Source organism: Ammospiza caudacuta, chromosome 10 (genome assembly GCF_027887145.1).
Source record: "Ammospiza caudacuta isolate bAmmCau1 chromosome 10, bAmmCau1.pri, whole genome shotgun sequence".
In the NCBI taxonomy this organism is placed as follows: Eukaryota; Metazoa; Chordata; class Aves; order Passeriformes; family Passerellidae; genus Ammospiza; species Ammospiza caudacuta.
Genome location: NC_080602.1, coordinates 25,810,388 through 25,834,743, shown reverse-complemented (window position 1 = coordinate 25,834,743; position 24,356 = coordinate 25,810,388). Strand labels below are relative to the sequence as shown.

The window sequence follows — 24,356 nt, the reverse complement described above, 5'->3', positions numbered from 1 at the left end:
GGTCTTGGCAAGGGTCACACTGTTTCCTAGGCATTTAACATAAAACTGTGCTTCAAAGCCACATTATAGTGTCGTTGAAGAGTAATATTTTACTTAACATCCTCATAACTGAATTATTTATAACTTGCCATGTTTTATTCATGATAAATATTAATACTGGTGTCTTTAAGAGTAGAGGTTATTGCTGCAGTTTTACCTATAAGAGGTGATATTATTGAAATAAAGGAATGGCGATGAATTCTTTAGCCAGCAGAGTGAAGTCTGTGCTGGGCTGTTCTCATTCACACCTCCCTCTTTTATCAACCCTGTCAACCACCAGAAAACCTCAGTGCTGAGCATCTGTACATTTGAAAGGAATTTCCCTACAGGCATCTGAATCCCTGCTTTTAAAAAAAAAAATTTTAGAGAGCTTTGTGTCATTCTCAGTAATTCTTGGATTCATTTCTTGGTGAGGGTCCGTAAGCTTTGACTTTGCAACAATGCTCACCCTGGTCTGAGTCTCCAGCCTTGAAATGTTCTGCAGGCTCCCTTGAGCTCCCCTGCTGCAGGCACACATGGATCCCCCATCTTTTGAAGCATCCCTTGCCACCTTGAAAGCGGCATCACCTGGCAACGAGAGACCTCCTAGCAGCCTTTGGGCTCCTTTCCATGTCTGAATGCTCTGAGCCATGATCAGTCTCATTTCAAGGCTAAATCTATATGAATTGGGTAAATTGCCATTGCACTATTGGGCTCCATCCTATAATCCTATACCAGAGAGGATAATTGCATTGGCTTTTGTCTTGGGAAAGAGAAATACAATTTTCCGTGATCTTTCACCTTGTGCTGGTGTGTCGCCATCTGGCTGGAACATTGCACAGCCACTCCCCGGTCTGGCTCCCAATGTGGGGCTGGCTGCCCATCCCACCCTCATACGTACAAAACCTTCCCAACCCTGCAACTGTGCTGGGCTGGGGCTTTGCTCCGTGCTACTCCATCAGCTTAACAAATCTGCCATCAGCGGGTTGAGAGCGGTGGTTGTGAGAGCAGCGCAGGTTAATGCAACACATATTTAATGTATGATTGCTAATGGCCATCTCCCATCTGCCTGAGCCCAACTGCAGTTTGCAGATGAATGATTAAGCTGCCCTGACACATAGGCAGCTTGTTCCTTAGCAGACCCACAGTCATTGCACTTGATGCTTGTAAAAGGGGATGAGGTTTTCTTGCTGGGGAGAGGGGTGTCATCGGGCTGGGGCGGCAGAGCAGGGAGTTCTCCTGGAGTTTTTTTTGTATGGTAATGACAGAGACCTTCCTGTGGATGCAGCACTTTAAATGAATCATGAGCTCAATAACCACTGGGATGTTTATTAGCTTTGAATATGTTTATTGCGGAGTCAACAGGCAGCACCTTCCAATTAATTAATAGTAATGATTACGGTATTATTTATGTAGCTCTAACAGCGTGCCAGAGTGTTTCCACATGGTGGTTACAGCTGTGGCTTGCTGGAACAGGCTGGTCTGTATTCACCCTGCGTGGGCATGCTGGGGCTCATCATTTGCTGTCGGGTGGTCCCAGCCCCAAAAGCCTCGTTTTGCTGAGCTCTTGGCAGCTGCTCTTTCTTTTGGCTGAATCCTTTTTCTCCCCAGCCTGGGGACGTGGCTGTTCTGCTGTGGTGCTGGAAGGCAGAGTATGCAATGAGCAGGAGCACCTGCAAACAGGTGGAAATCAAGGGCTGTATGTTTCACTAGGGTATTTTGGCATTCTAGTTATTTAAATAACATGAGTTTAGGAGGCAAGCTGTACGTATCAGAAGGATATTTACAACAGGTAAGACATTGATGGCAACAGAAAGAATCCATCTCTCTTTTGATGTGGACTAGGATCCAAAGACTGCTCAAGCTATTGGGAATGACCTCCGGTAAGTGCCAGTGCAGTGTTTGTGTTTCTCGCTGCCCTGGCAGACCTTGTTGAGCACAAGGGTCTTGGAGCAAAGTCTGCTGTTCTGGTCGAGCCAATCATTTCAATGTGCAGAAGCAGGTGGGATACCCAGAACTTCCCACTAGTCTTGTTTTTCCATGCAGAAGGTTAGGCTGGCCTTCTGCCCTTACATTACATTACAGTTCCATTTGCATTCTGTGGGAAATGAGAGTGTGTTTCTAGGTCATGTAAAGTAGCTGACATCTTCCAGTTGGATCTTTCTTCACATGTGAATAATTTTGTCTCTCTTTTTGTCTTCCAGCAATGTCTGACTTCCACATCCACCCTCAGAATGCAGTGGTGGAGGAAGGCGGTGTTGCAAGATTCCAGTGCCAGATCCATGGCTTGCCTGAGCCAGTCATCCTATGGCATAAGAACAGCATGCCAGTCAACACAGACAATGAAAGGTAGGACATGTCCAAGCCATGTGCTACTGGCCTTTCTCCAGGTGGGAAAAGATGGCCAGACTTTCTATTGCTTCCACAGTTGTGCTCAGACACTGCTAACCTGGGCTAAGGGTCTTGGCCAGTGTTTCTACCATGGAACACTCTTTTATTTAGTGTGTTGTGGCTTTTCTGGTTTGTAGGAGTACTGACATTTCCCAGGAGAAGTAGACAAAGCTGTTAGCTGATTCTGAAGGGCTTACAATGACCGTCTCTAATCAACCCTGCTCCAGGTTTATTTTCTAGCATTGAGACCTGCCCAGCAAGCTTCAAAGAGCTGGGTAGCTTTGGCATCCTTCATCCCTCCATGGCTCCATTTTGTGTAACTCTTTCTGAGATAGATCCATGACTTAGGATCTTGCCCATGGGTCCTGGACTCTTGCAAGTGCTGAATTTCACTGTGGCTGCCATTCCCAGGTGGACTCCCTCACGTGTGGCAACTGCGGAGCTCTGCAGAGAGCTTCCCACAGCACCCTGAGCTGCCATTTCCCAACAATCTCCTAAAGAGAAACTCCAGCTGCCTCCCTTCCCAGCCTAGACCTGCAGCGGCACGTCGCCGCTTCCTGTGTTTGACAGGCGCTGCCTTGGCGTCGGAAGCGTCCCTCATTCCCTCAGCAGGGTTTGGTGCGCGGGGCAGCGCAGCTGGCAGGAAACGCGTGCCCGCTGCCGGGAGACAATCGCTCACAGCACACCTCGACACACACTGACGCCCCTGCCTTGGGAATAGGCGAAACCAGGAAGCTGTAAATACTTTCCTGAAAGCCCCCATTTTTAAAAATGTCAGTTCTGCAGCAGAATGTGGTTGGGTTCTTTGGAGGCAGGAGAAAACACAAGGGCTGGAACAATGCCTGACCTTCTCAGAGTGGCAGTGAACTTACAGTAGAAGGACCCAAGAGACCCAAATCTGCTGTGGAAAACTGCAACTGTCAGGTTGTTTTTCCTTGCATTTTTCAGCTAAGCTTTTTTTAGCCCAGTGCAAGGTTGATTTGTTGAACTTGATGTCCTCTGAAGGCTTCTTACTCATACAGGTGCTGAACTGGGGACATGGTAGAGCAGAGCCACTGATCCAAGGTGGCATCAGCAGAAATAAGGGGTGGAGAACTGTGCTGGATGCCTTGTGGCATCCCAGTGAGATGTTGCAGGATCGGTGAAGTTCCCCTGAAGTCCTTCATGCATCACTGATCCTTTGCATTTGAGCCCAGTTGTGGAGATGGTCAGAAATGTGGCAGGCACTTCTTTTCTCCAAGGCTGAGGAACCCCAGGGCTGAGAAGCCAAGACTTTTCTCGAACCCAGAAAGGTCCAAGCTGTGCTTGTTCCTGCTGCTTCTCCTCTGGGGAGGGAATTTGCCCAAGCCCTGGAGGATGTAGCCTAGGAACAGTTTCCTTACATTTGTGTCCTGATTTTGAAGAGATTTGGCTTTTTGTAGGAGTAAAGTTATTGGGGAAGTTTTTCATTGTCAGCTCAGTAGATTAATCTCTGACACCAGAGCCTGGGTGATGAGAGTTGCTCCTCTAACTGAATTGGATTTCTGCATTAATCATGCTTGGTGCATTTCTGCGTATAAAGCGTATATAAATTTGTATGCCGAGTCTTGCACTTGGAGGCTTTGAAGGCAGAATAATAGCTTTGGAATTGAATCTTCTAATGCTGTGGGCAGATTGTTAACAAAAATGAAGGCTTCTTGTAGTATAATTCATCCAAAACAATGGGCATTTTAAAGTGCCAGAGAGATTGCAATCAACTTGGGGCAGTGTAGAACTGATTGCTGTCGTGCTGCCACCAACACGGAGCCGCACGTTTGGAGCGCGGCGCGGGGAGCAGGTTATAGGCACTTAACCATATGCTGATATGGAGAAAGATATTCTTCATCTTCCGGACGGAAATGGATTATTAACTCATCACAGTGTAATGACTTACTACCAGCCAATTTAAACAAGTGGTTGCCAAGCAACCTGTAATGTATGTGTACATATATGTGTGTATGCATGCGTGATTTAAATGTGTCTGTGTTTTAAAGATATAAAATATTTATTGATGTTTACATTTACCTGCACAATATTTATTTTAAACATACCTTTTCATGCATTTGAGGTTTTAAGGTCATATGGATTTGAGTCCTGGGCCTGGAGTGGGGAGCATGGAGCACAGGTTTCTGATGCCTGTCCTTGGTCACTGTGCTTCAGCTGATGAGTGATAATTCCCATGTCATGATAACTCTAATGTTAGCTGTCTTCACATGCAAATGCACTGCCAGAGCTATTCCACAGCTTAAATAGGAAGCATCTATTTTGTAGCCTTCCAACAGAAATCACCATTTCTCAAAGATGCATCAGGAGATAAATTATTTTCATTTATTCCCCTGTAAAAGAAGACCAGAGGCTCAAGTATCCAAAAAAACCTAAGAACTGATGCAGAAGCAGGCGTGGGCTCAGCCTAAAGGGGTGTTGACATCCTGGTGGTATTGGCACCTCTGCACTGGGATGCAGGGGGCCAGCCTGCCTCGCCTGGATTGGGTGTGCAGCCTGCTGTCATATCGTGTCCTGCCTTGCAAGCTTTTGATTCTGTTTTCTCTTCCCACAGGTACACTCTGCTCCCCAAGGGGGTTCTCCAGATAACGGGGCTAAGAGCAGAAGACAGTGGGATATTTCACTGCGTTGCCACCAACATTGCTAACGTGAAGTTCAGCCGGGAGGCCCGGCTCACCGTGTCAGGTTAGTGCCAGCTACGCTGTCCTGGCTGCCTTCCTGTCTTCTTCCCACTGCTGTTCTGGATCAGGACAGTTTAAGAGAGCTTCAGGCTAACACACTGAGAGGCATTCCTCTGTCCAGCCATAACACCTTCCTTGTTCTGGATTGTTAGTTGTTAAGATCCCCTCCAGTGCGGGACATCCCAGATTCCCTGTGGAAATGGAGATTGCATCTTTGGAGATAACAGGCAGGAGAAATCTCCCCAGGGATGGTTGAGTGGGTGTTTCTTTCTTACATGCAGCCAAAGGTCTTTCCCCTGAGCTGTGATGCTCCTGTCCATCATATACATGTAATTGCTGGTACCCAGGAGCTGCAGGCTTTCCAGCATACATCTCACAGCTTCCCATCACCCTCCAAAACACTGCCTGGCCAGTGGTTCTGGAGCAGACTTAACACCTGTACCAAGTGTCATATTAGCCTCTGCTGACTGTAAAAAGGCAGCACGTGTGAAGTGGGGTGAAGCTGAGGGAAGAGTGATGCTGTGTATATCAACTCTGATGGGAAAGAAAGCAGGTTAACTGGTTCTGAAAGACCTAGGAGCTTTGGATACCTGCTACTTATCTGTTTGCTTGATCTGTGCAAACAGTAGCCACATAGAGGGAATAAAGAGCAGTAAATTATCAATGTGGTGAAGTTCTTTGTGTCAGTTTACTGGCCTGAGTTATTATTTCTCACAGGGCAGAAAGCTCTCGTTGTTCTCATCTGACCATCCCTCATTGCAGATGGATATTTTCCAGTTTTCCTGTCCATGAAACATTTGTGGTTTTTTCTCCTTAAAGCAGTCGGATGATGAATATGGGCACCGTGTGTAAGTGTTTGTTGAAGGGTTTGGACCATGCTTCAGTGCCTACACTGCTGTAACTGGACATTTGCATGGAAAACTCATTGCACTGGGTTAAACCTCCATGGAAAAGGTTTATGCTCTGTGGTGTTTGCTAAGAACACACAAATATCTGTTAAATCAGGACAGCAGGTATGTGTTAGCATGTGAACCCTTGGCTTTGGCACGGCAGCAGAGGCTGTGGTGAGCCACAGAGGTGCACGGGGCATTGCTTTGCTGGTGTGGGTGTTGTGTCAGTAAATACTGAGCTAACGTGAGTGCTGCTGTGCACATGGCATTAGGCATGATGGGGTAAGCAGAATTCTTGCAAATCTTTTGTATCTTGGGAATGGTCTCTCTGCTTTTCATGATGGCAGGAGGGCTCCCACTTTTCCCTGCCGGGCAGCAGCTTCAGCCATTGCTTTACCAGCAGAGAAGCACTAAGTCAGCCCCCCTAAGGTTTCCAATCCAAGCCCTGGCTTGGGAGGGAGGAGGGAGATGGTGAGAATGGGCTCTGGAAGCCTGCAGGGTACTGCCACAGCCCAGCAGGAGAGGAGGAGGAGGGTGGCTGCCCGTGGGGATGAAGGAGCCTGCTTGCAGCGCTCTCCCTCCTCTGCCTGGCGGTGGTGGCGGGGCTGCCGGCAGTGAGCAGCACAGAGATGTCTTCCAGTCCTGCTGATTGATTACTTTCAAGTGCCTGCTCAGCGGAGCTGCTCCCGAGGGGGCTGCCTGCCTCTCTGCACTGACACCTTTCCAGTGTGAGCTGTGGCTCTCTCTGCTGCTGTCCTTTTGATCAAGATCTGGCAGGCGATGCTCCTGTCCCTGCTGGAGTGCCTGTCACTGCTGGCAGCGCTGGGGACCTCCCATCCTCACTGTGACTGCTGCTGGCAGAGTCCTTGGGGACCACGGTCATCATTAGAGCCTCTTCCCCTTTCAGAATAAATCCCTGTGCTGCCGTGAACCCTGCTGAGCTCCAGCAGCACTCGCCTGCCACGAGTCCTTAATTTTATCACTCCTTCCTTCCTGACCCTGCATCAAAGAGCTGGTCTGATTGAAGAAGGAAACCTCCTCCTTGATGTTGGGACATGGTTGGTCCCTTTGTGCAGTGCTGACATCTGACTCTCTGTCCCAGTCCCTGCTGGCCCTGGACCTGTCACTGCTGTGGGTGATGGGCTCAGCAGCAAAGCTACGGGGCCATTCCATGGCCTTTGCAGAAGGTGAGCAGTGGTGGAAATGCCAATTCCAGAGTTGGACAGCATTTGCCCAGACTCAGGGAGCTGAATCCACACTCAAAAACCTGAATATCTAAGACTCAGAATAGAAATCAAAGAATGTGATATTTAAATATTTTATTGTCAAAGTAGTGTGTTTCATAAATTCTGCTTTGAGCTTGGCTCCCATCTCCCTGTATTCTTGGGTGACCTTGGACAATTCATTTCATTTCTCCGTGTTTTGAAATATTGAAATCGCTATATAATACGCTGATAATACCGTATTATTCTAAGCATGAACATTTAGTATTGTGATTCAGAACAATAAATCTACATGGGTTTTAAAGGCACTCCAAGGTACTGAGGGGAAGGTATTGTTTTTCAGATCTCTTGGGGTTAACCAGCCGGTCATATGAATTTATTGTGCATTCTGGTTCTCATCAAAAAATCTGCATTTTATGGCTTGCAGTGAAATGCATTTAGTGAGAAAGTCAGCTCTTAAGTCACACTGACACGGTGATTTTTCTTGGATTTTGCCCATTTACACACAAGCTCGGAGTCGCTTTATCGCTCCCTGCTTAGCCCCCGTAGGAACAATTAACAAACGAGCTGCTCTGATCTGTGCTTGCCCTTGGACCACTGTGGAATCCCCCTGCTATGCCCTGATTCCAGCCCCTGAGGTGCTGTGAACGGGTGACACTCAAAAGTGCAGGAAGAAATTGTTTTTCTTGGAGAAAAGCCCCTGTAGATAGATTTTGGTGGATCACTTCCCTGTAACAAGCATTTTGAACATTGGGAAGTCCATGTCCAGGAGTCAGTGTGAGTTGATCCCTTTGGCAAAGCCCAGCCAGGGCTGTGCTCCCCAGCCCTCCCTGTGCCCCACTCCTGCCTGGGGGCAGATGACCAGCCCAGGTATTTCTCTTTGCAGGTGTACAGAGCTTTTTTTTACAGCCAGCAGCTGTAAGATTGATGGAATTCCTTAAACACTGCTTTGACCTCAGCAGTTCTGGAGTATTACCCAGCTCTCATCAGAGACAGGGAGGAAGACTAATGCAGAGATTTTCAGTATTCCTGTTTACTGATGGAGAACTGAGAATATCTCTTGGGCTCCTCCTCTCCTGCTTCCAGAAAATGGGAGTAAAGGCTGTGGGGACTTTTGGCTCAGGGATAAGGCACTTTTCAGGGACTCAGGAGATGTGGGTTCAGCTGTGGTATATATAACACAGGATGATGTTTTTGTCCCATGCTGTCATTCTGTCCAGTGAAATGTGTTTCTTTTTGCCTTTCTTGTGCCTGTCTGATGTCCAGGGTCCTTGCATCAGGATTTTGTTCTATTATGGGTCTGCACATCCATCTTGCATGATGGGTTTTATTCTTGGTTGCTGCCACTTGGTGCTACTATAGTGCAAATAAAGGATTAGTGACTGTATCACGAGCAGCAAATATGTCACAGTTGTATCAGTGCAATGGGATGCATCCTCTCCTTGCAGGAAAATGGTAGGAAAAAGTAGGGTGCAGTCATCAGAGAAGTTTCCTCTCAGAAGGCTCCTCAGCAGGAGTCAGGGACTGTTACCTCCATCACTCCTTGTCCCAGGACAGGTCTTTTGGAGCAAGTGACACCAGCAGCAAGAGAGGATGCTCACAGAGACAGAGTTAGGCATTGTGGTCTGTATGGATTACTTTGTGGCTTGAAATGCTGAAAGATAAAGCAACTCCCTCATTTATTTGCATTCCTGCTGTCTTTCATGTTGTGTTTTCCTTATATACCATGCACATCTTCTCTTTGCAGTTCACAGTGCAGTTCCTTCTTTATGTTGCTGATATCCAGGTGTTAACAGGGCTGTTTGTGGCTGGATCATTTCTTAAGGGGTTTTCCCCAGGAATAATCAATGCACACTTAAAATATGTTCAGTGTGACTGTCACACAAACACTGTGCTCCTTTTGTTTCATGTACGTCTCAGATTTATTGAGGGTTACACCAGCCACATAATTTAGAATCCTGGAATGGTTTGGGTTGGAAGGACCCTTAAAGATCATCTCATTCCACCCCTGCCATGGACAGGGACACCTTCCACTAGAGCAGGTTGCTCCAAGTCCTGCCCAGCCTGGCCTTGAACACTTGCAGGGATGGAATCCACAGCTTTTCTGGGCAGCCTGTGCCAGGGCCTCACCACCCTAACAGGGAAGAATCTCTTCCAAATACCTAAACTAAATTTACCCTCTTCCAGTTTGAACTCATTACTCCTTCTGTGACTACAGCTCCCGATGAAAGAAGATATGTACTTGGAAGAGATGTGCTTAGAGGATGCCTGAAGTCCTCGATGTTCCCTTTAAACCAGAGGCAATCAGAAGCATTCTGACGATGGTGCTGTCGTTGCAGGCTCCCACTCCACCGGGTACAAGGACCCCATGATCCTCGTGGGCCCGGAGAACCTGACGCTGACCGTGCACCAGACGGCGGTGCTGGAGTGCATCGCCACCGGCAACCCCCGGCCCATCGTCTCCTGGAGCCGCCTGGGTAAGCCCTGGGGTCACTGGGGGCTCCTCCTCCTCCTCCTCTCCATTGCCATCATGTAGGAAATAGGTAGGTGCCACTGACTGTTTCATACAACAGCTGATTCACCCTCTCCCTTCCCACAGAAGGTAATTGTAGGCTTGAAGTGCTTTTTATCCTCATGTCTACACTTTGTTTTTTCTCTCTGCCAAGATTCTGTTTTCAGCTGTTAGAGAAGTGGGCTGGTTAAACCTGTAGATGTTTCATGAAAGGTGATAATTTTATCTTTTCTCAAGTGACAGCATCTTCTGCTGCTGCATCAAAGACATCACCACTGTTGGCCTAGAGAAGCAAAATCATACACAAACACATCTTTCACATAAAAACAGACTTAAAAGAAATTTGCTGCCTGTTCAGGGAGTTTTAAAACAATTTTAAGGGGGAGAGAATGTTTAAAGTGTGTCTGAAGCCCTGAAAAAACAAATGCTTGCTGCTGGGGTCCATGATATGTTTTTAAATCAGCATGGAAACCAGAGACAGTGTCTGATGGCATCCTACAAGCAATGAGGAGCAAAGGACTGTGTTTCTCTAAGGTTTATTTTAGGTTCTAACTTTGTGATGATAGCTTAGAAACTGTTTTGCTCAGAACAACACTTCCATTGCCCTACAGAAACCTGTGCTGAGTGAAGAGCTGATGAATTTTGTTTTATCTCCCAGAGCTTGTAACTCTGTCTGCTCAGTGGGGTTGGGTTCAGTTGGGATTTCTGGAGATCCTGTGGTCCTCGAGGTCACATCAATTTTGGGGTGCTCATCTCCTGGTGTCTCTCAAGGTGGCTGTGAAGCACAAACAGGGATAAGTCTGTCTCATGCTGCTGTGCTGGATGTGGGACTCCACCCCCACAGCTCTCCAAGGGTCATGGTCAGCTCATGGGCAGGGTGATTTCCCACTCCAGAGCTGCCTGCCAGGGAATGAGGACTTGCATCCAATATCAGCTGCACGTTTTCCACGTTTTCTCTCCTTGCATCCTCTAGTGGCTTGTAAAATCAGCCTTTGTATGCCACTAACTGATATTTTTGCCTCCAGAGCCATAACCATCAGATTGATGCTGTTTTAAAAATTCCCCAGATACTCTATATCACTGGTTTGGTTCTCTTGGACACAAGACAGTTCTATGTTAGAGCTCAACTATAATAAACTACTTTATAATTGCCTTAATTATAAGTGCTTATTGCCTTCTTCAAAACACTTGTCTCTATAGAGCAGTGCAATAATGAAGATGTAATAGCACCGTGAAATGTTTGTCTGGATGGTCTGAGCTCAGCATTGCCTTCCACCAAAAATAAATACCCTCTCCATGCTACTTTGTAGCACAGTGGCAGAATCAGAGCTACTGAATGGGAAACAGATCTTGTTATTTTCCCTTCCCTTCAGCAGGAATGTTTCCTGTCCAAAGCATCACAAGGTCTCGTTTAAGATGACAGTGATCCTGACAGTGACGCAGTGCATGGACTCTCTGATGACTTGGAGGCTTTGTCATCTCTTTGTAGCCATTTCAGGAGCACTTTCATGTCTCCTTGTCTGTTTGATCACAAGGAAGGAGAGGGGTTTGTGCTGGACAGGGAGGTCCTCAGAGCATCTGTCAGCTCTGGCTTCCTCCATATGAAGGTCTTCTTCCTGAAGTTCCTCCTACAGATAACTCACTCAGCTTAGGAAAAAGAAATATCTTTAATCCATTTGCAGAAATTAAAAAATCAACAGCCACAAAGTCTTAGAAAGATCCAGCTGATTTAGCAATAGGAATGCCTTAATTTAAGCAAAAAAAGTAAATTCTGTGTGAGCATCTTTCTTGCCTTGTAGAAGTAAGGAAAAGCTGTGGCATTGCTGTTGTGCTGGGACTTTGCACAGGGCACGTTGCCTTTTTGGAAACTCTCTGAGCCCCTTTGCTCACAGTTTTGACATTGTGGCATTTCTTCTGTCAAAAAGGAGCAAAAGAACAATTTTGCTTTCACAGCTTTCTGGTACAGGGGAAAGCAAGCCATAAACACCATTTGCACTTCTTGCTTTGGCTTTGCTAAAACCTGGCCGGTTTTCAGTGGGAAAAGCAGCTAGCTATATTTTGCTTGAAGGAAATCATTCAAATTCTGGGCCAGTTTTTGAGTGTCACACAATCAATTTTGAATTTAATTTCTTAGGGAATATGTTGTAGCCCCTGACCACAAACAGAATTCCTGTGTCTCGCCGTGCATGAAATGTCAACATTCATTAGAGAGCAGGCTCTGAGAGAGATGTAAAATCATTAAGGGTTTGTTCAGGGAAGATAGGGCTTTTCCTTTCAGAGCTACGCACTTCAGGCTTGGACCTGTATGTGTGCGCAAATGAATATCCTGGGCACTTACTGCAAAGCCTTTTGAATGAGCGACGATTTTAATGTATCCTTACCCTTTAACTGACAGGCCACTGAGCTGGCCTCCATAAAAGGTACCAAAGCAGAATAATAAACTATTTAGAGAGATACAGAAAAGTGAGGCGAGAAAGAAAGGACAGTGATTATCTGATAGCGTTATACAGAAGTTGTCAGAAAGGGCCGCACAATGGGAAGGAAATTACTAAAGAGGGAGCCATTCAAGAAGTAAACTATACAACAATTGTAGGAGCCAATTAATTGGTAACTTATTGGACACAGAAGCTTGCAATAGATGGCTGACTGGTTGACAGGAGCACCGTTCCCGTAAGTGTTTAGAAATAATAGAGTAAATTTCACCACTTCACATACTGAATAGTCAACTGTTGCAATGTACTCTAAATATGCTAATCCACAGTGCCCGGTGTCCTCAGGAGCAGGAGACCCATGTGTCTAAAAAGTGGAAGGCTACTATGACACAATACAAAGAATTCACAAAAGACCTAAATGATCAACATTAGAAAGTTGTTACTTTCTTTCTACTTGCTACTTATAAAAGAAAGGCGTTCGTGTTGTTGCATATTCATATTGCCTGGCACGTTTTAAGGGGCTCTGTAATTGGTGCTGGTGTGCCAATCACTCGGTTAGCAGGCGGAGAATGGGCTCCAGAAAGCATCACATTCACCTTGGAAAAATAAATAATGGGGCTCCCAAACTGCAGGCGTCCTTCATCTAGATTTCACCCCCATGGGGAACCTGAAGTGCCTAAAGGAAGGCTGGAGGAGGACTTTTGCAAGGGTGTGCAGTGATAGGACAAGGTGGAAATGGTTTTAAGCTGAAAAAGGGTAGATTTAGATTGGGTGTTAGGAAGAAATTCTTCCCTGTGAGGGTGGGGAAGCCCTGGTGCAGGTTCCCCAGAGAAGCTGTGACTGCCCCATCTCTGGAAGTGTCCAAGGCCAGGTTGGCTGGGGCTTGGAGCAACCTGAGGTAGTGGAATGTGTCTCTGCCCATGGAAGGGGGATTGGAACGAGATGATCTTTATGATCCCTTCCAAACCAAACCATCTTATGATTCAGTGAAGTCTCTACTTGTCTATAGCCAGAGCATCTTTTGGGAGCATCTCCCATTTGGAGAATGGTCTCCTTGATTAATTAGAGGTCACTCTGCTCTTCACAAGAGCTGAACCTCCCCCTTTTGTCCTCATCAGCTGAGGGATCGAAAGAGAAAACCTGTCAGGCATTTCCCTCCAGACTGGCCTTTTTTCAGCCCTCAAATTTTCTGCTTTTGACTTCTTTAAAAGAAGCAGAAGGTCATGTTAAATGAGCAGTGGTTTCAAGCCTGCCTGGGTCCTGACAGCTCTGGGAACTGAGCAAGTGTTGGCTTTTGCAGTCTTTCAGATCTCCTCCATGAAGACATGACTTAGTGGTGGCAGGTGATGCCAGGAAGGTGGATTTGCAGGGTTTGGATTGCCTGATCCAAACCATTCTTCAGGTCTCCCTGTAAAGAAAACAGGGTTAAAACAAATAGCAACTCTTGCAAAGCAGGTGTGAGTCCCTCAGCACAGTGGTTCTGCGAAGTGCTGAGCTTTCAGGATGCAAGGAATTTCTTGTGTAAACACTCTGTATTATTTATATGTGTTGTCAGTGTTTGTAAGTTGGAGTAGATATTAGCTGAAGACCTTCTAGCTGACTGCAGGATGGCTCAGGCTGAGGGAGGCACAGAGTGAGAAGGATGGAACAGACTGGGAAAGTAGAGATGTTTCTGTAGAAGTCCTTTTCAGTGCTTTTGGAAAAGGAGGGGTTGAGTGAGAAGTGTCTGAGGTGATCAGGCACAGTGATTTTTGTTGGCTGTTAGAGGTGGCCACACTGACCCAAATGGCAGATCCAGCAAGGCTTCTGAGCTTGGAGGGCTTTGTTCTCCAGGGAAATGAAAGATGTGTGGACAGGAGATGTTTCCTCAGACCACCAGACTTCTAATAGCTGGAATTGGAGAGATAACTGAGGGCATATTGATACTGGTATTTGGACTGGGTGGTGGGGAGGTGGGAGCACCTGCTGCAGGCTGAGTCTTTGCCTGCTAAAATGATGGAGGACATTATAAATAATACAGTAAAACTGCTGACATTCAAGTCCCATTTCTGTGGTATTTCTCAAGGCACTGAGGTGATGAAGGATCCAGGTGTGACCACTTCACATCTTTCACTGGTCCCATCCCTCCCTCAAGAGAGAGATTTGATTTTTACACCTGTTGTAAATACAGACTTCTGAAAGGTCTAACTTAAAAGATGAAATCAAGTTCAATTTGGATTTAATTCAGACCTCTTTACACTTCAGTTCAAATGCTGTTTGGAAGGAATGGTTCCTTGTTATTGCTCATTAAATGTGGGACAGGTCATGTTTTACTGTCCTTTTTATGACTGAGCCATTTACTGCAGCGGTGGCTTGGCCAGCAGTGTGATTCTTTAATGACATTGTTTTTCTGTCTCTAAAAGATCCAAGCATTTTTCTTTGCAATGCAAATAATGAAGAGGTCTGGCATTTCCTGTCTAATGAAGCAATGAAACCTTTAAGCTTCAAAATTTCCTGAAAAACATGAGTATGGAAGTCTCATGGGGAGGCCAGGTGGGGCCATCACCAGGGCTGGTTCTTGCTTCTCTGGTTTCTGTAGGTTCTTTAAACTCCTCCATGAGCAAACTTGAGAGAACTGAATCCCTGATTCCTGTCTGATGAAAGGGTGCTCCCTTTAACTGCTCCTCCAGTAAAACTCCCCTGCCTTGCCCCTCTGCTCAGATACCCTGACATGTGCTAGGCCTGATTTAGAGCTGCCTTTGTCAGACAGTGTCTTAAAACACAAATCAATGAAACAATAGAAAGCAATAGCCTGATACTAATGAAACACATTGTAATTAGAGCTGGCTGGGAATTTTCCAGAGAAAATAGGATAAAAGTGAATTCCCTGATACTGAACTATTTCATGTGCCTCATATCCAGCACTTGGGGTGGGGGCAGCCCTTTTCAGTTGCCCTTCCAAGCCACAGTAAATGAGATCTAACCACCAGCTGAGAGACCAGCTCCTCAGCCTTGAGCTAGTGTGTGTTCAAGGGCCAAAGAATCAAAAACCCAGGGTTCTGTTACTTGCAGAAGCCACAAAAATCCATCAAGGGTTAACAGGTAAAGTGTTGTAACTTCTGGGTGAGGTAATCTGCAGGTCATAAATTGCTGGTGGCTGGGAAAGTGCATCAGGGAAGCACTGGAGTAGGTTAGCTCGACTTCTTCATGAAGCCTTTCTGTTGGAAATAGGCTATTGAGCTAAGTGGATCCCTGCTCACTGTAATGGAAGAACGCAGGCAATGGCTCAGAGATGATTTAACTTGGTTTAACCACTCTGTTGAACTGTGTTCTGGGTACTTCATCTTAATCTGAACACACAGTTGAAAGCTTTCGCTTTTCCTGTGGTGGTACTTTGGGTTTTTAAGCAGCAAAGAGTGATTTGGGGCAAACACGTAAATAAGGATCTGATTTCTGCAGAAGGCAGTTCTGATAAGAGCATCAGCTAAATCCTATTGACTTTACTTGGCACATGGCAATAGCAGAACATGGCACCACTCCATCAGTACTTAGATTGGATCTCACTGAGGGCTGTGCCCTGGAGAACCTTGCCCAAAGGTCCAGAATGTGACTCTTGTCCTTCTCCCTTTCTTTCAGACGGCCGCCCGATTGGCGTGGAGGGGATCCAGGTGCTGGGCACAGGAAACCTCATGATCTCGGACCTCACGGTGCAGCACTCTGGCATCTACGTGTGCGCCGCCAACAAACCCGGCACGCGCGTGCGCCGCACGGCGCAGGGCAGCCTCGTCGTGCAAGGTGAGCCCTGGCACCCCGAGGGCTTGGGGTGGACAGGTCCTGACTTCACTCCTCTGGTGGTACCAGGCAAAGCACTTCTTTCCTAGACATGTGGTTTCCCAAGTGGGGGTGAGTCTGTGTCCCATGCAGGTGAGTCGCAACCAGGTGTGGTTCAACTGAGGCATCAACTGTTTGGGCTACAGTGATCTCTCACCCCATCGCAGGCATTGTCTTAGCAGACTCTGGTTGTTACTTGTTACCATACTTGTGCATCTCAGCAGAAAGCCTGAATTAATCAACCAAATTTGTCTCATGGACCTTAGTGACACAAGGACATGGTCACTGTTCTCATACTGGATGCCTCTGAATGATAGATATGACTCCTGCAGTGATATGCAGCACTGGATACCACTCACAGAGTATTGCTTTCCAACTGAAATGGCACCAGTAAGTCTAAAACTATTTCCAAAAGGTCTGTGAGACTGTTTCATGTAGCAGTTGACACTAAGTCTGAGCCAGTTGCCAGGACCTAGTGAAGCACCCTTTGGGGGCTGTGCCCATGGGATACAGGTTGCTCTTCTTCCTGAAGCAACTGTCCTGAAATGCTACTTGTAAAGGGCAGTTCAGCCCAAAGTAGAGATCAGCACTAGGGAAAGCACACAAATCCCTTCCACATGCTCCATGAGACCAGTCTCCATGGTGAGGGGAGCCAGGCAAGCATTTGAGAAGGCAAACCCAGCTGGCAGCGGGCTCTGAATGGCAGCAATCCGCCCCTGATTACAGGCACTCACCTCCTCTTCAAGCTAGTCCACTTAAAGCATCTCACGCTCTCATCAGTTCACTCATTAACTATTGACTGATGATATCCTGAATCTAAAATTACACACCTCCTGCCGGAGCTGCTAATTGAACCTTTCTGCTGCTGATGGGGAAAGTGCCCTGCTCCAGCCCTGATGCTCACCCTGCTCCAGCCCTGGTGTCCCCGGCAGATCGCGGGAGTCGCAGGCGGTGATCCCGGAGGAGCAGTGTGGAAAGGGGTAGAAAGGGCTGCCTGTGCCTCCCAAGCCCCAGGTGCTGATCAGACAATGAGACAAGGTGAAAACTCACTGTTTCTATTGCTCTTGGATTTCTGGGGGAGCCGTGCAATGAGGGGACCTCCCAGCTGGCACAGCTATGAATCCCCTTATTAAGAAACACCAACCCCAGCATTAAAAGCAACCTCTCTGTACTGATACAAACCCTTTAGAGCTGCTGCAGGACAGCTCTGCACATAGTGCATGTAGGAGAGGTCTCCTAAGCCCAAATGCCAAGCTGATGTCCAGGAGACAGGGAAACAGACCCAAAACAATTTACTTGGAAAATCAATGAAGTTTTAAAAATTCAGCTATTGAATATGGTTGGCTGCACTTGTTAGCAACTGAATGAGAGGGTGAAAGGTAGCACAACTTCTCATTACTACAGATAGCAGTTTTTAGTCTTTTTGGAGATTTGAGCATCAGCTCTTGAGCAACTGGTCTAGTGCTGGAGTTCAACTGATGTAGAATTACTGTGAATTTTCTCCTGGCAAGCCAAGATGAGAATTTGTCCCTAAAATGTCCCTCACAGGGCCATAGAAGCCCAGTCTTTCTGTGGAAGCAGGATGCTCCTGCATTCAGCATCAGCAGAGAAGCTGGCAGTGGTGTGGAGAAGTGTGGCCAGTGTGTCCTTGGAGTAACCCTTAGACAGGACCTGCAGTGTCCAGGACCCCAACTTGTATTGCCCACCCTTAAAATGCTTCATGTTTTTTAGGGGAATGTTCCCCAAGCAGGGTAGGGGCAGACCCTGGCCAGGCAACTGAGCTCATCCCAGGTTTGCTCACTCTCCCTCTGGAAGCAGTTTTTCCTGCCTCTGCATCTCATTTTGCCTGAATTTTCCAGCTGAGAGGTACAAATGATTGCTGTTCAGGTTCATCTGGGAAGAAAACAGTGATAATGACTGACATGGGAGACTGTGGGTTTTATCTTTGTCAAGATGTCAGCGATGCAAATTACATCCGTAAAGAGAAGAAAAGCAAAGAGCGGGCTATCAAAAGCCTGGTTGGAGAGGAAGTTAGCACAGGGCTAGGACAATACGGCATCCTCAAAGCACACCAGGCCAGGTACTTGCTGCCTTTATGCAGGGGCCCTTGAAGTGCCTAGAGGCACAAATTAACTTGCCCCAGTCTTTTGAAGGCGGGACGTTTTATAGGTGGGAAACTGTAGGAGAAAAGGCGATGTTTCCTGTTGTAAGGCAAGGAGTTAGCAGGAGGCTGGAACTGAGACCACGTCCTCCCTCCTGCTGCCAGCAGTGGTCCTTGTCCCATCCAACAGTTTCATGGGCACAGGTGTCCCAACACAGGGCTCTGCTCTTCCTCCAGCAATAATGTCCTTTCCACTGCAGATTTTCCTTCAGATTATTATCTTCCTGGGAATTCCTCCTCCCTCCAGAGGAGAAGGCGTCAATCCCCCACTCCTTCCCTCCCTACCCTCCCTTGGCCATTTAGGCTCCTTTGATCTCTTTTGTAAGGTTCTCACACAAGAAAGTTTCCATTTTCCCTTCAGATCCCAGCGCAGCCATTTGAATATTGCTTTGTGCTGGGCTTCCAATGAAAGTCTCACGGGGGGAGTTGTTGAAGGGCCGAATGCGGCGCCGACTGAAGCCAAGGGTGTGCGTGTGTGTGAGGCGAGGGAAGAGCAGGCTTCAGTGGCAAGGGAAAAAATATATCAAAGCACTTTCTCTCTACCTCCTGTGCAATCTTTTGTGCTTTATTATGTGTTTGGTGTCATAACAAACTGATGGGCTGTGAATGGCCAGATGGTCACCAGTGTTCTCCACTCCACGCTTCATTTCCTCCTGAAAGCTATGCAGAAAAATGAGATCCCATCTCATAAATGAGGGCCCATCTTAAGGACATGGGTTTGAAGGCTCTGCTGACAATGCCTGCCTTGTTTGCCTTGCTTGCTGTTGGCAGGACTGGCCAGCGCTCCTTGGTCCAGCAGATCCGGCGACCGCTGCGCTTCCTGATGTTTCTTCCATCGTTCTTGCTCGCTGCCATCACAAGCCTTGGCTGGGGCTGGAATTCAGCAGCACATGTATTGCAGATGCTGTGGTTTAGGCTTGGCTCTGTGGTACTTGGTTTGTCCTTGAGTTTAGCCCTGAATTCATTCTGCAAACCAGCTTCAGTATGTGCTGTGTGAGTCAGTGTCCCCCATGGAGCAGTTCCCTTCCTGTCCACATTTTACTTCTCAAGAAAAGCCACCACACAGGGACAGGTGGGCACTCAAATCTTGTCTGTCAGGATGCTGGAGTGAGCTGGGGTGTCTGATCCCTGTGGACCATTCTTCCAGGACCACACTTGTGGGTGACATGGGAACATAACCTGCTGCCCTGGAGCTCCAGCCTGCACCTTGCTGGGACAAGAATTTCATGAGGGCTGAAAGGCAGGCTCCATGACAGCCTCCTTGAGGGTCCTCTGCCTGTTTTCCAGGGGACATGGGCACAGTTTCCATCTTTGGCCCTTCCAGTCCCATCACTGCTGCTGTAAGTTATTCAAGTAAATATCTGAGTATCCCCTGGAGTGAAGAGAGAGAAGCCAAGTGAGCAGCAATTGTCTTAAATCTCCTGTCACCATTTGCTGTGCTTGAGTGACTTCCCCATTGACCTGACTTCTCCTTTATACCCTTACTGTGGGTGCCAGGAGCCTAATTTATGAGGTTTTGTTATTTCCATGTTATTCTTCATTCGCTTCACCCCAGCCTCCCTTCCCAACCCTGCCACTCCGTCAACTTGAGAATTAATGACACTTCGTACTGGGATGCAAGAGGCACGGGTTGGTCTGGCACCAGAGCATTGGCTGTCACTGCTCCCTTAACCTTAGGATCTTCTCAGTGATCCTTGGGACCTTCTGTGAGCCATCAGGCACTGCCATAAGCACCACACCACAACCTCACAGCAAGACAGCAAAGCTCCCTGATATCTTGGGGGACACACTGGTTGCTGGTCCCTGCTGGCTTTTCCCAAAAGAGATGGAGCTCATTGGGATCTCCTGTTAGAAGCTGCTGTTGCAGTGCATCTCCGTGCTATCACAGTTTGCTGAGCACAGTAAAAGCTACTGAATCACTTTGTTAATGATTCTGGGGGTGGTATTAAGTGTTATTGCTTTTTGATACCAATGTCATGCTTTAAATATTCATTAAAAATGCATGATCCCCTCCCTCCCATTAAGTCCTGAATAATCAATGCTCTGGTTTCGTCATACTTCACAAGCCAGGGCTGGATCCTGCCCACTCCTCCTTGCCACGTTTGAATCCTCTGCTCTTAACAGTGATCTCTATTAGTATCTTTATTAAATCTTAATGGAGGACTGAGAAACGCTTGCTCTGGCTGCCTGTGATGGCCTTTTGGCACGTAGTATGGAAGGGGCAGAGGTGTTCAGGCCACTGCGTCTCCATGCAGGGTGGAATGGACCCTGGCAAGATGCTCTGTTAATTATGAGCGATGAGGGTGAAGGGCTGGCTGTGGGCAGGGCTTGGCTGAAGACAAGGCTGGCAGTCAGCAGGGTTGGCTCCTGCTCCTTCCCCACTAACCCAGGCATATTCTTGGATCCTGTCAAAATTGTTTGGAAGGGCAGGGGAGAGGACCTGGGAGAGGAGAGGAGATGGTTTTCTGCCCAGGAAAGGAGCTATTTACCCTGAGACCACACACCAGCAGTTTCCTGAGGGCACCTTCCTCGGAGCACTGGTTATGAACACAGGTTGGGTGCATCCTGGTCCAGGTAGCAGAGGGACACCCTCTCAATCCATGTTCTCTAAACTCCATCTGTTCCCAGACCATGTCCTCTAACTCCATGGGTTTCTGTTTTCACCTGGGCCATTTTGGTACTACAACTTCACATTGAGACCTCAACAGGACAGAGCAATATCTGGGGAAAGCCAGGAAGAGCAGAACAGCGGAAGGGCAATCTATGTCTTGCGGTGAGGGATGCCATGGAACAGGGGACAGCTCGGCACAGCAGAGGCGGGATCTTGCTCCCCAGAGAGTTAAAGTAAGTTAGGCAGGGGCTGGGGTTGTGTTTAGCAAGGCTGCAAAGAGAAGGGATGGCAGAGGGGAGCAGGGACCCGAGGCACCCATGGGCCATGGCACCAAGCAGCGTGACTGGCGCCGAGCCAGCGGCCGCAGCTGCGCGTTCGTTACCCCGAGTCACACGCGACCCCCTCCAATTACTGCCTCTTGACACAGGCTAATAAGGGAGGATAAGGAGAGCCGGCGGCTCCACAAGGGTTATGCCGGATGCTTCTTTCCATATTTCAACTTTGTTTCTGCTGAACAAACGGTGGGTTTGAGATTTGATGAAGCGAGCGGGAGGCAGAGGCAAAGAGCCAAGAGGATCTTTAATGAAGCTGCAGCGAGGAACTGGAAGGTGGCTGTGCCCTTCCTTGGCATCGTGGGTTTGCACCTGCGAGTGCTGCGGGTGCAGCTCGGCAGCCCAGATGAAAGCAGGGAGGTGCACAGCCACTTGCAAAATAATTGCTCCTGCAAAACTGCGCCAGCACAAAGCGGGGGGCAGGAGGCTGAGGAAAATCAAGTCTCTAATGCTCTCACTGTACACCACAAAGGGGCCATTCATGGCAGGGATGAGGGGTTTTCCCCCTGTTTATCCTTGCTTCCAACTTTTATTGAACCCATCCTGAGTTTTGTTTTAATCTGTAAGTCTAGAGCAAAAACACAGAAGGGAAGTAAAAGGGCAAGAGATTGATTGGCACATGGGGAAGTTTAGCAGGAGGTTCTGGAAGTACGTGTCCATTGGGTTGCTGGGATCAGGTTCATTAGTGGAGCCGAGCGCTGACAGCGGTGGCCTGACAATAAACTCTGCTGGCGGATACCCTGTACCTGTAACGTAAGTCAGACCTGCCATGCTCCACTTCCCTCTGATTATTAAAAATGAAGGAGGGGGCTCCTTCAAGGGTGATAGGCTATGCAATGAATTCTTCTGTCTTCCTGCTTGGAGGACTTAGAATCTGCACAACTGGACTTTTACTCGCACACAAGCGCCTGTCCCTGCAGTTTGGCCGTGTTACCTCTTCCCTTACTGGCACACAGCTGAGAAAGACCTTTATCCCCGCAAAATGCTGCAGGAAACCCCAAGGGATGTTTTGGCCATGCTCAACTCTTGCATCCCCACCTGCAGCCTGGCCACTCCTCAGTATATTTCTCTAGACCAGTTTGCTCCCTTCTCCAATCCCTACATCTCTGTTTGTGGTACAGCCACCAACCCCAGGCTTAGAAAATGCCAGTGAGCAGCTCTGCATGTGTCTCCCTTGATAATCTTTCTTTTGTCAAAAAAATTTAATGTCAGCCATCCGTTATGTGATGTTAGTCAGTAAATTTATTATGGAGCTGTGCCTCTTATCTGTTTGTCTTCATTGTGTCTGCTGCCGGTTCCACCTGATTTTAGGTTTCAGTAGCAACATGCAGTATATTTATCACTTTGCCCTTTGAAGCAGAACTGCTTGAATAATCTCACCTATTTGGCAGTGTCTGTCAGGCCCTGCTTTCTGTAGGCTGAAATGGTGGTTTATTCTGATAAATGATTTTAAATCTAATTTGAGCTGCTGGAAGGAAGAGATCGCTTTCTGTTTAAAAATGTTACTGCCAAAGGTGAAAACATTTGGTGGCAAGGTGAGCAGCAGTTACAGGCATGGTGTAGTCTTCTGCAAGGCTTGGCAGGACCCCAGAAGTCCCAGGCTGAAGATCTGGAGACAAAAGGTTCCCTAATCTTCTGCTGACAGGAAAAATTGGCAGCAAATCTGATATTTACTGCAGAGAGAACATCCTGCCAGATTGCTGTATGATATCCATACATTTCTTTCCATTTCAAGCAGTTTGCTAAAGCCATTCAGGTCCTTTAGACACAGCCAGGGTGTTGGTTGAGCTCTGCTGTTGAGCAAACAGCACATCTCCCGAGCTGCAGCACGGGGGTCGCTTTCCCTGGGAGACCAGGGAGAGGTGAAGGAGCTTAAACCTTGGTCCTGTTTGCCTGAACTCTGCAGGACTCATCTCAGCTTTCAGTCACTTCTGATCCGGCCTTCAGGTGCCTCCTGTGAAGCCATGACTGTCAGGGTGGGCAACCAAAAGGCAGTTTTGCATTGCTTACAGACACACCATCCAAACCAGGGTTATCTGCTGCCTGTGCTGTGGGCTGGACAAGTATTCCACGTTCTGGGGCAGACAAGGCTTATTGACGAGGTGGTTTTTTGCACCAGGATAAAGTGGGATCATCAGGACTTTTCTCACCCTCTTTCTCCTTCCTCCTCTCAGCCCCAGCAGAGTTTGTGCAGCATCCCCAGTCCATTTCCAGACCCGTGGGGACTACTGCCATCTTCACATGCGTGGCCCAAGGGGAACCCCCTCCCCAGATCACGTGGCTGAGGAACGGGCAGATCCTGGAGACGAGCGACCACATCAAGCTGAAGAACAACAACAGGTAGGTCCTGGTGCACTGGGCTCTGGCACTGCTGTAGAAATGGGAGTGGGAGAGATGCTGGATTGCTTTCTATATAGCAAAGAGCCGATGGGAAGGTGGCAGTGTTCTGAAGCAGATCTGTGAATTCAACTTGGGCTTTGATAAACTAAAGCACTGTTCCAGTCCTGCTGGCTGCACCTTACAGTATTACAGTTTGGTGCTCCATGAATTTTTGTGCCAGGACATCAGCATTAGACTTTGACTGTTGATGCAGGAACCCAGGAAAAGTTTTTCTTTTGTCCTGATTATCATCTGGGTATTTCTGGAAGGGCTAAATGTTGTTCCTGGAGCTGACAGGGACCACATAGACTCTTCAGTGGAGGAACTGTGCTTTAATGCCTGAACATTGACCTTCCTGGGCATGCAAATGCAAATATATTAGAAATAATATTTGTGTGGAGCCTGACTTTCACTAAATTTTAGCCTTTTATCTCACCAGGGAAGAGTGTGTTCTCTGAGTACTAAATAACTGCATTTTCCTGTGAGGGGATGGGGATGTTTGTACTGAGGAAATGATGCACTTAGTGTGAAAATTACCACTCAACAATGTAGTTTCTATGGAAATAGCATGAAAAAATATACTACAAAATAATAGCACCTGTATTGTAAAGCTGATGTATTGGTAGAGGTTTGTACTCTGTGGTGTCATAGAGCTGCTCTCTATATTAACAAATGTGTCTCAGGAAAGCAACCACCCAGCCTCGCTGGAGGGTCTGTACCTTCAGTTTTGACAGTTGGGAAGTGCTGTGCAGGCACCATGGCTTGTTCCTCAAGGGACAGGAGTGAGTTTATTTTTCTGAGTGTCTGTATAATGTGGCTTTTTGTTGTCTTGTTTGAAGGGTTTTAAAGCTTTGTTACATGAGTGATGGAAGGATGTGTGATGCAAGAAGGATAA

At 47.4% G+C, this 24,356-nt stretch overlaps 1 protein-coding gene across 1 annotated transcript in view; it reads left to right on the top strand.

The window, feature by feature from the left end:
* IGDCC3 (immunoglobulin superfamily DCC subclass member 3) overlaps positions 1-24,356 on the top strand; it is a 94,454-nt gene that overhangs the window by 54,289 nt on the left and 15,809 nt on the right. The window contains exons 3-7 of the mRNA XM_058811614.1: positions 2,223-2,367; positions 4,985-5,115; positions 9,564-9,701; positions 15,784-15,942; positions 23,257-23,422. Of these exons, the coding sequence (XP_058667597.1) occupies positions 2,223-2,367; positions 4,985-5,115; positions 9,564-9,701; positions 15,784-15,942; positions 23,257-23,422 (739 nt within the window). The remainder of the gene's footprint in view (positions 1-2,222; positions 2,368-4,984; positions 5,116-9,563; positions 9,702-15,783; positions 15,943-23,256; positions 23,423-24,356) is intronic.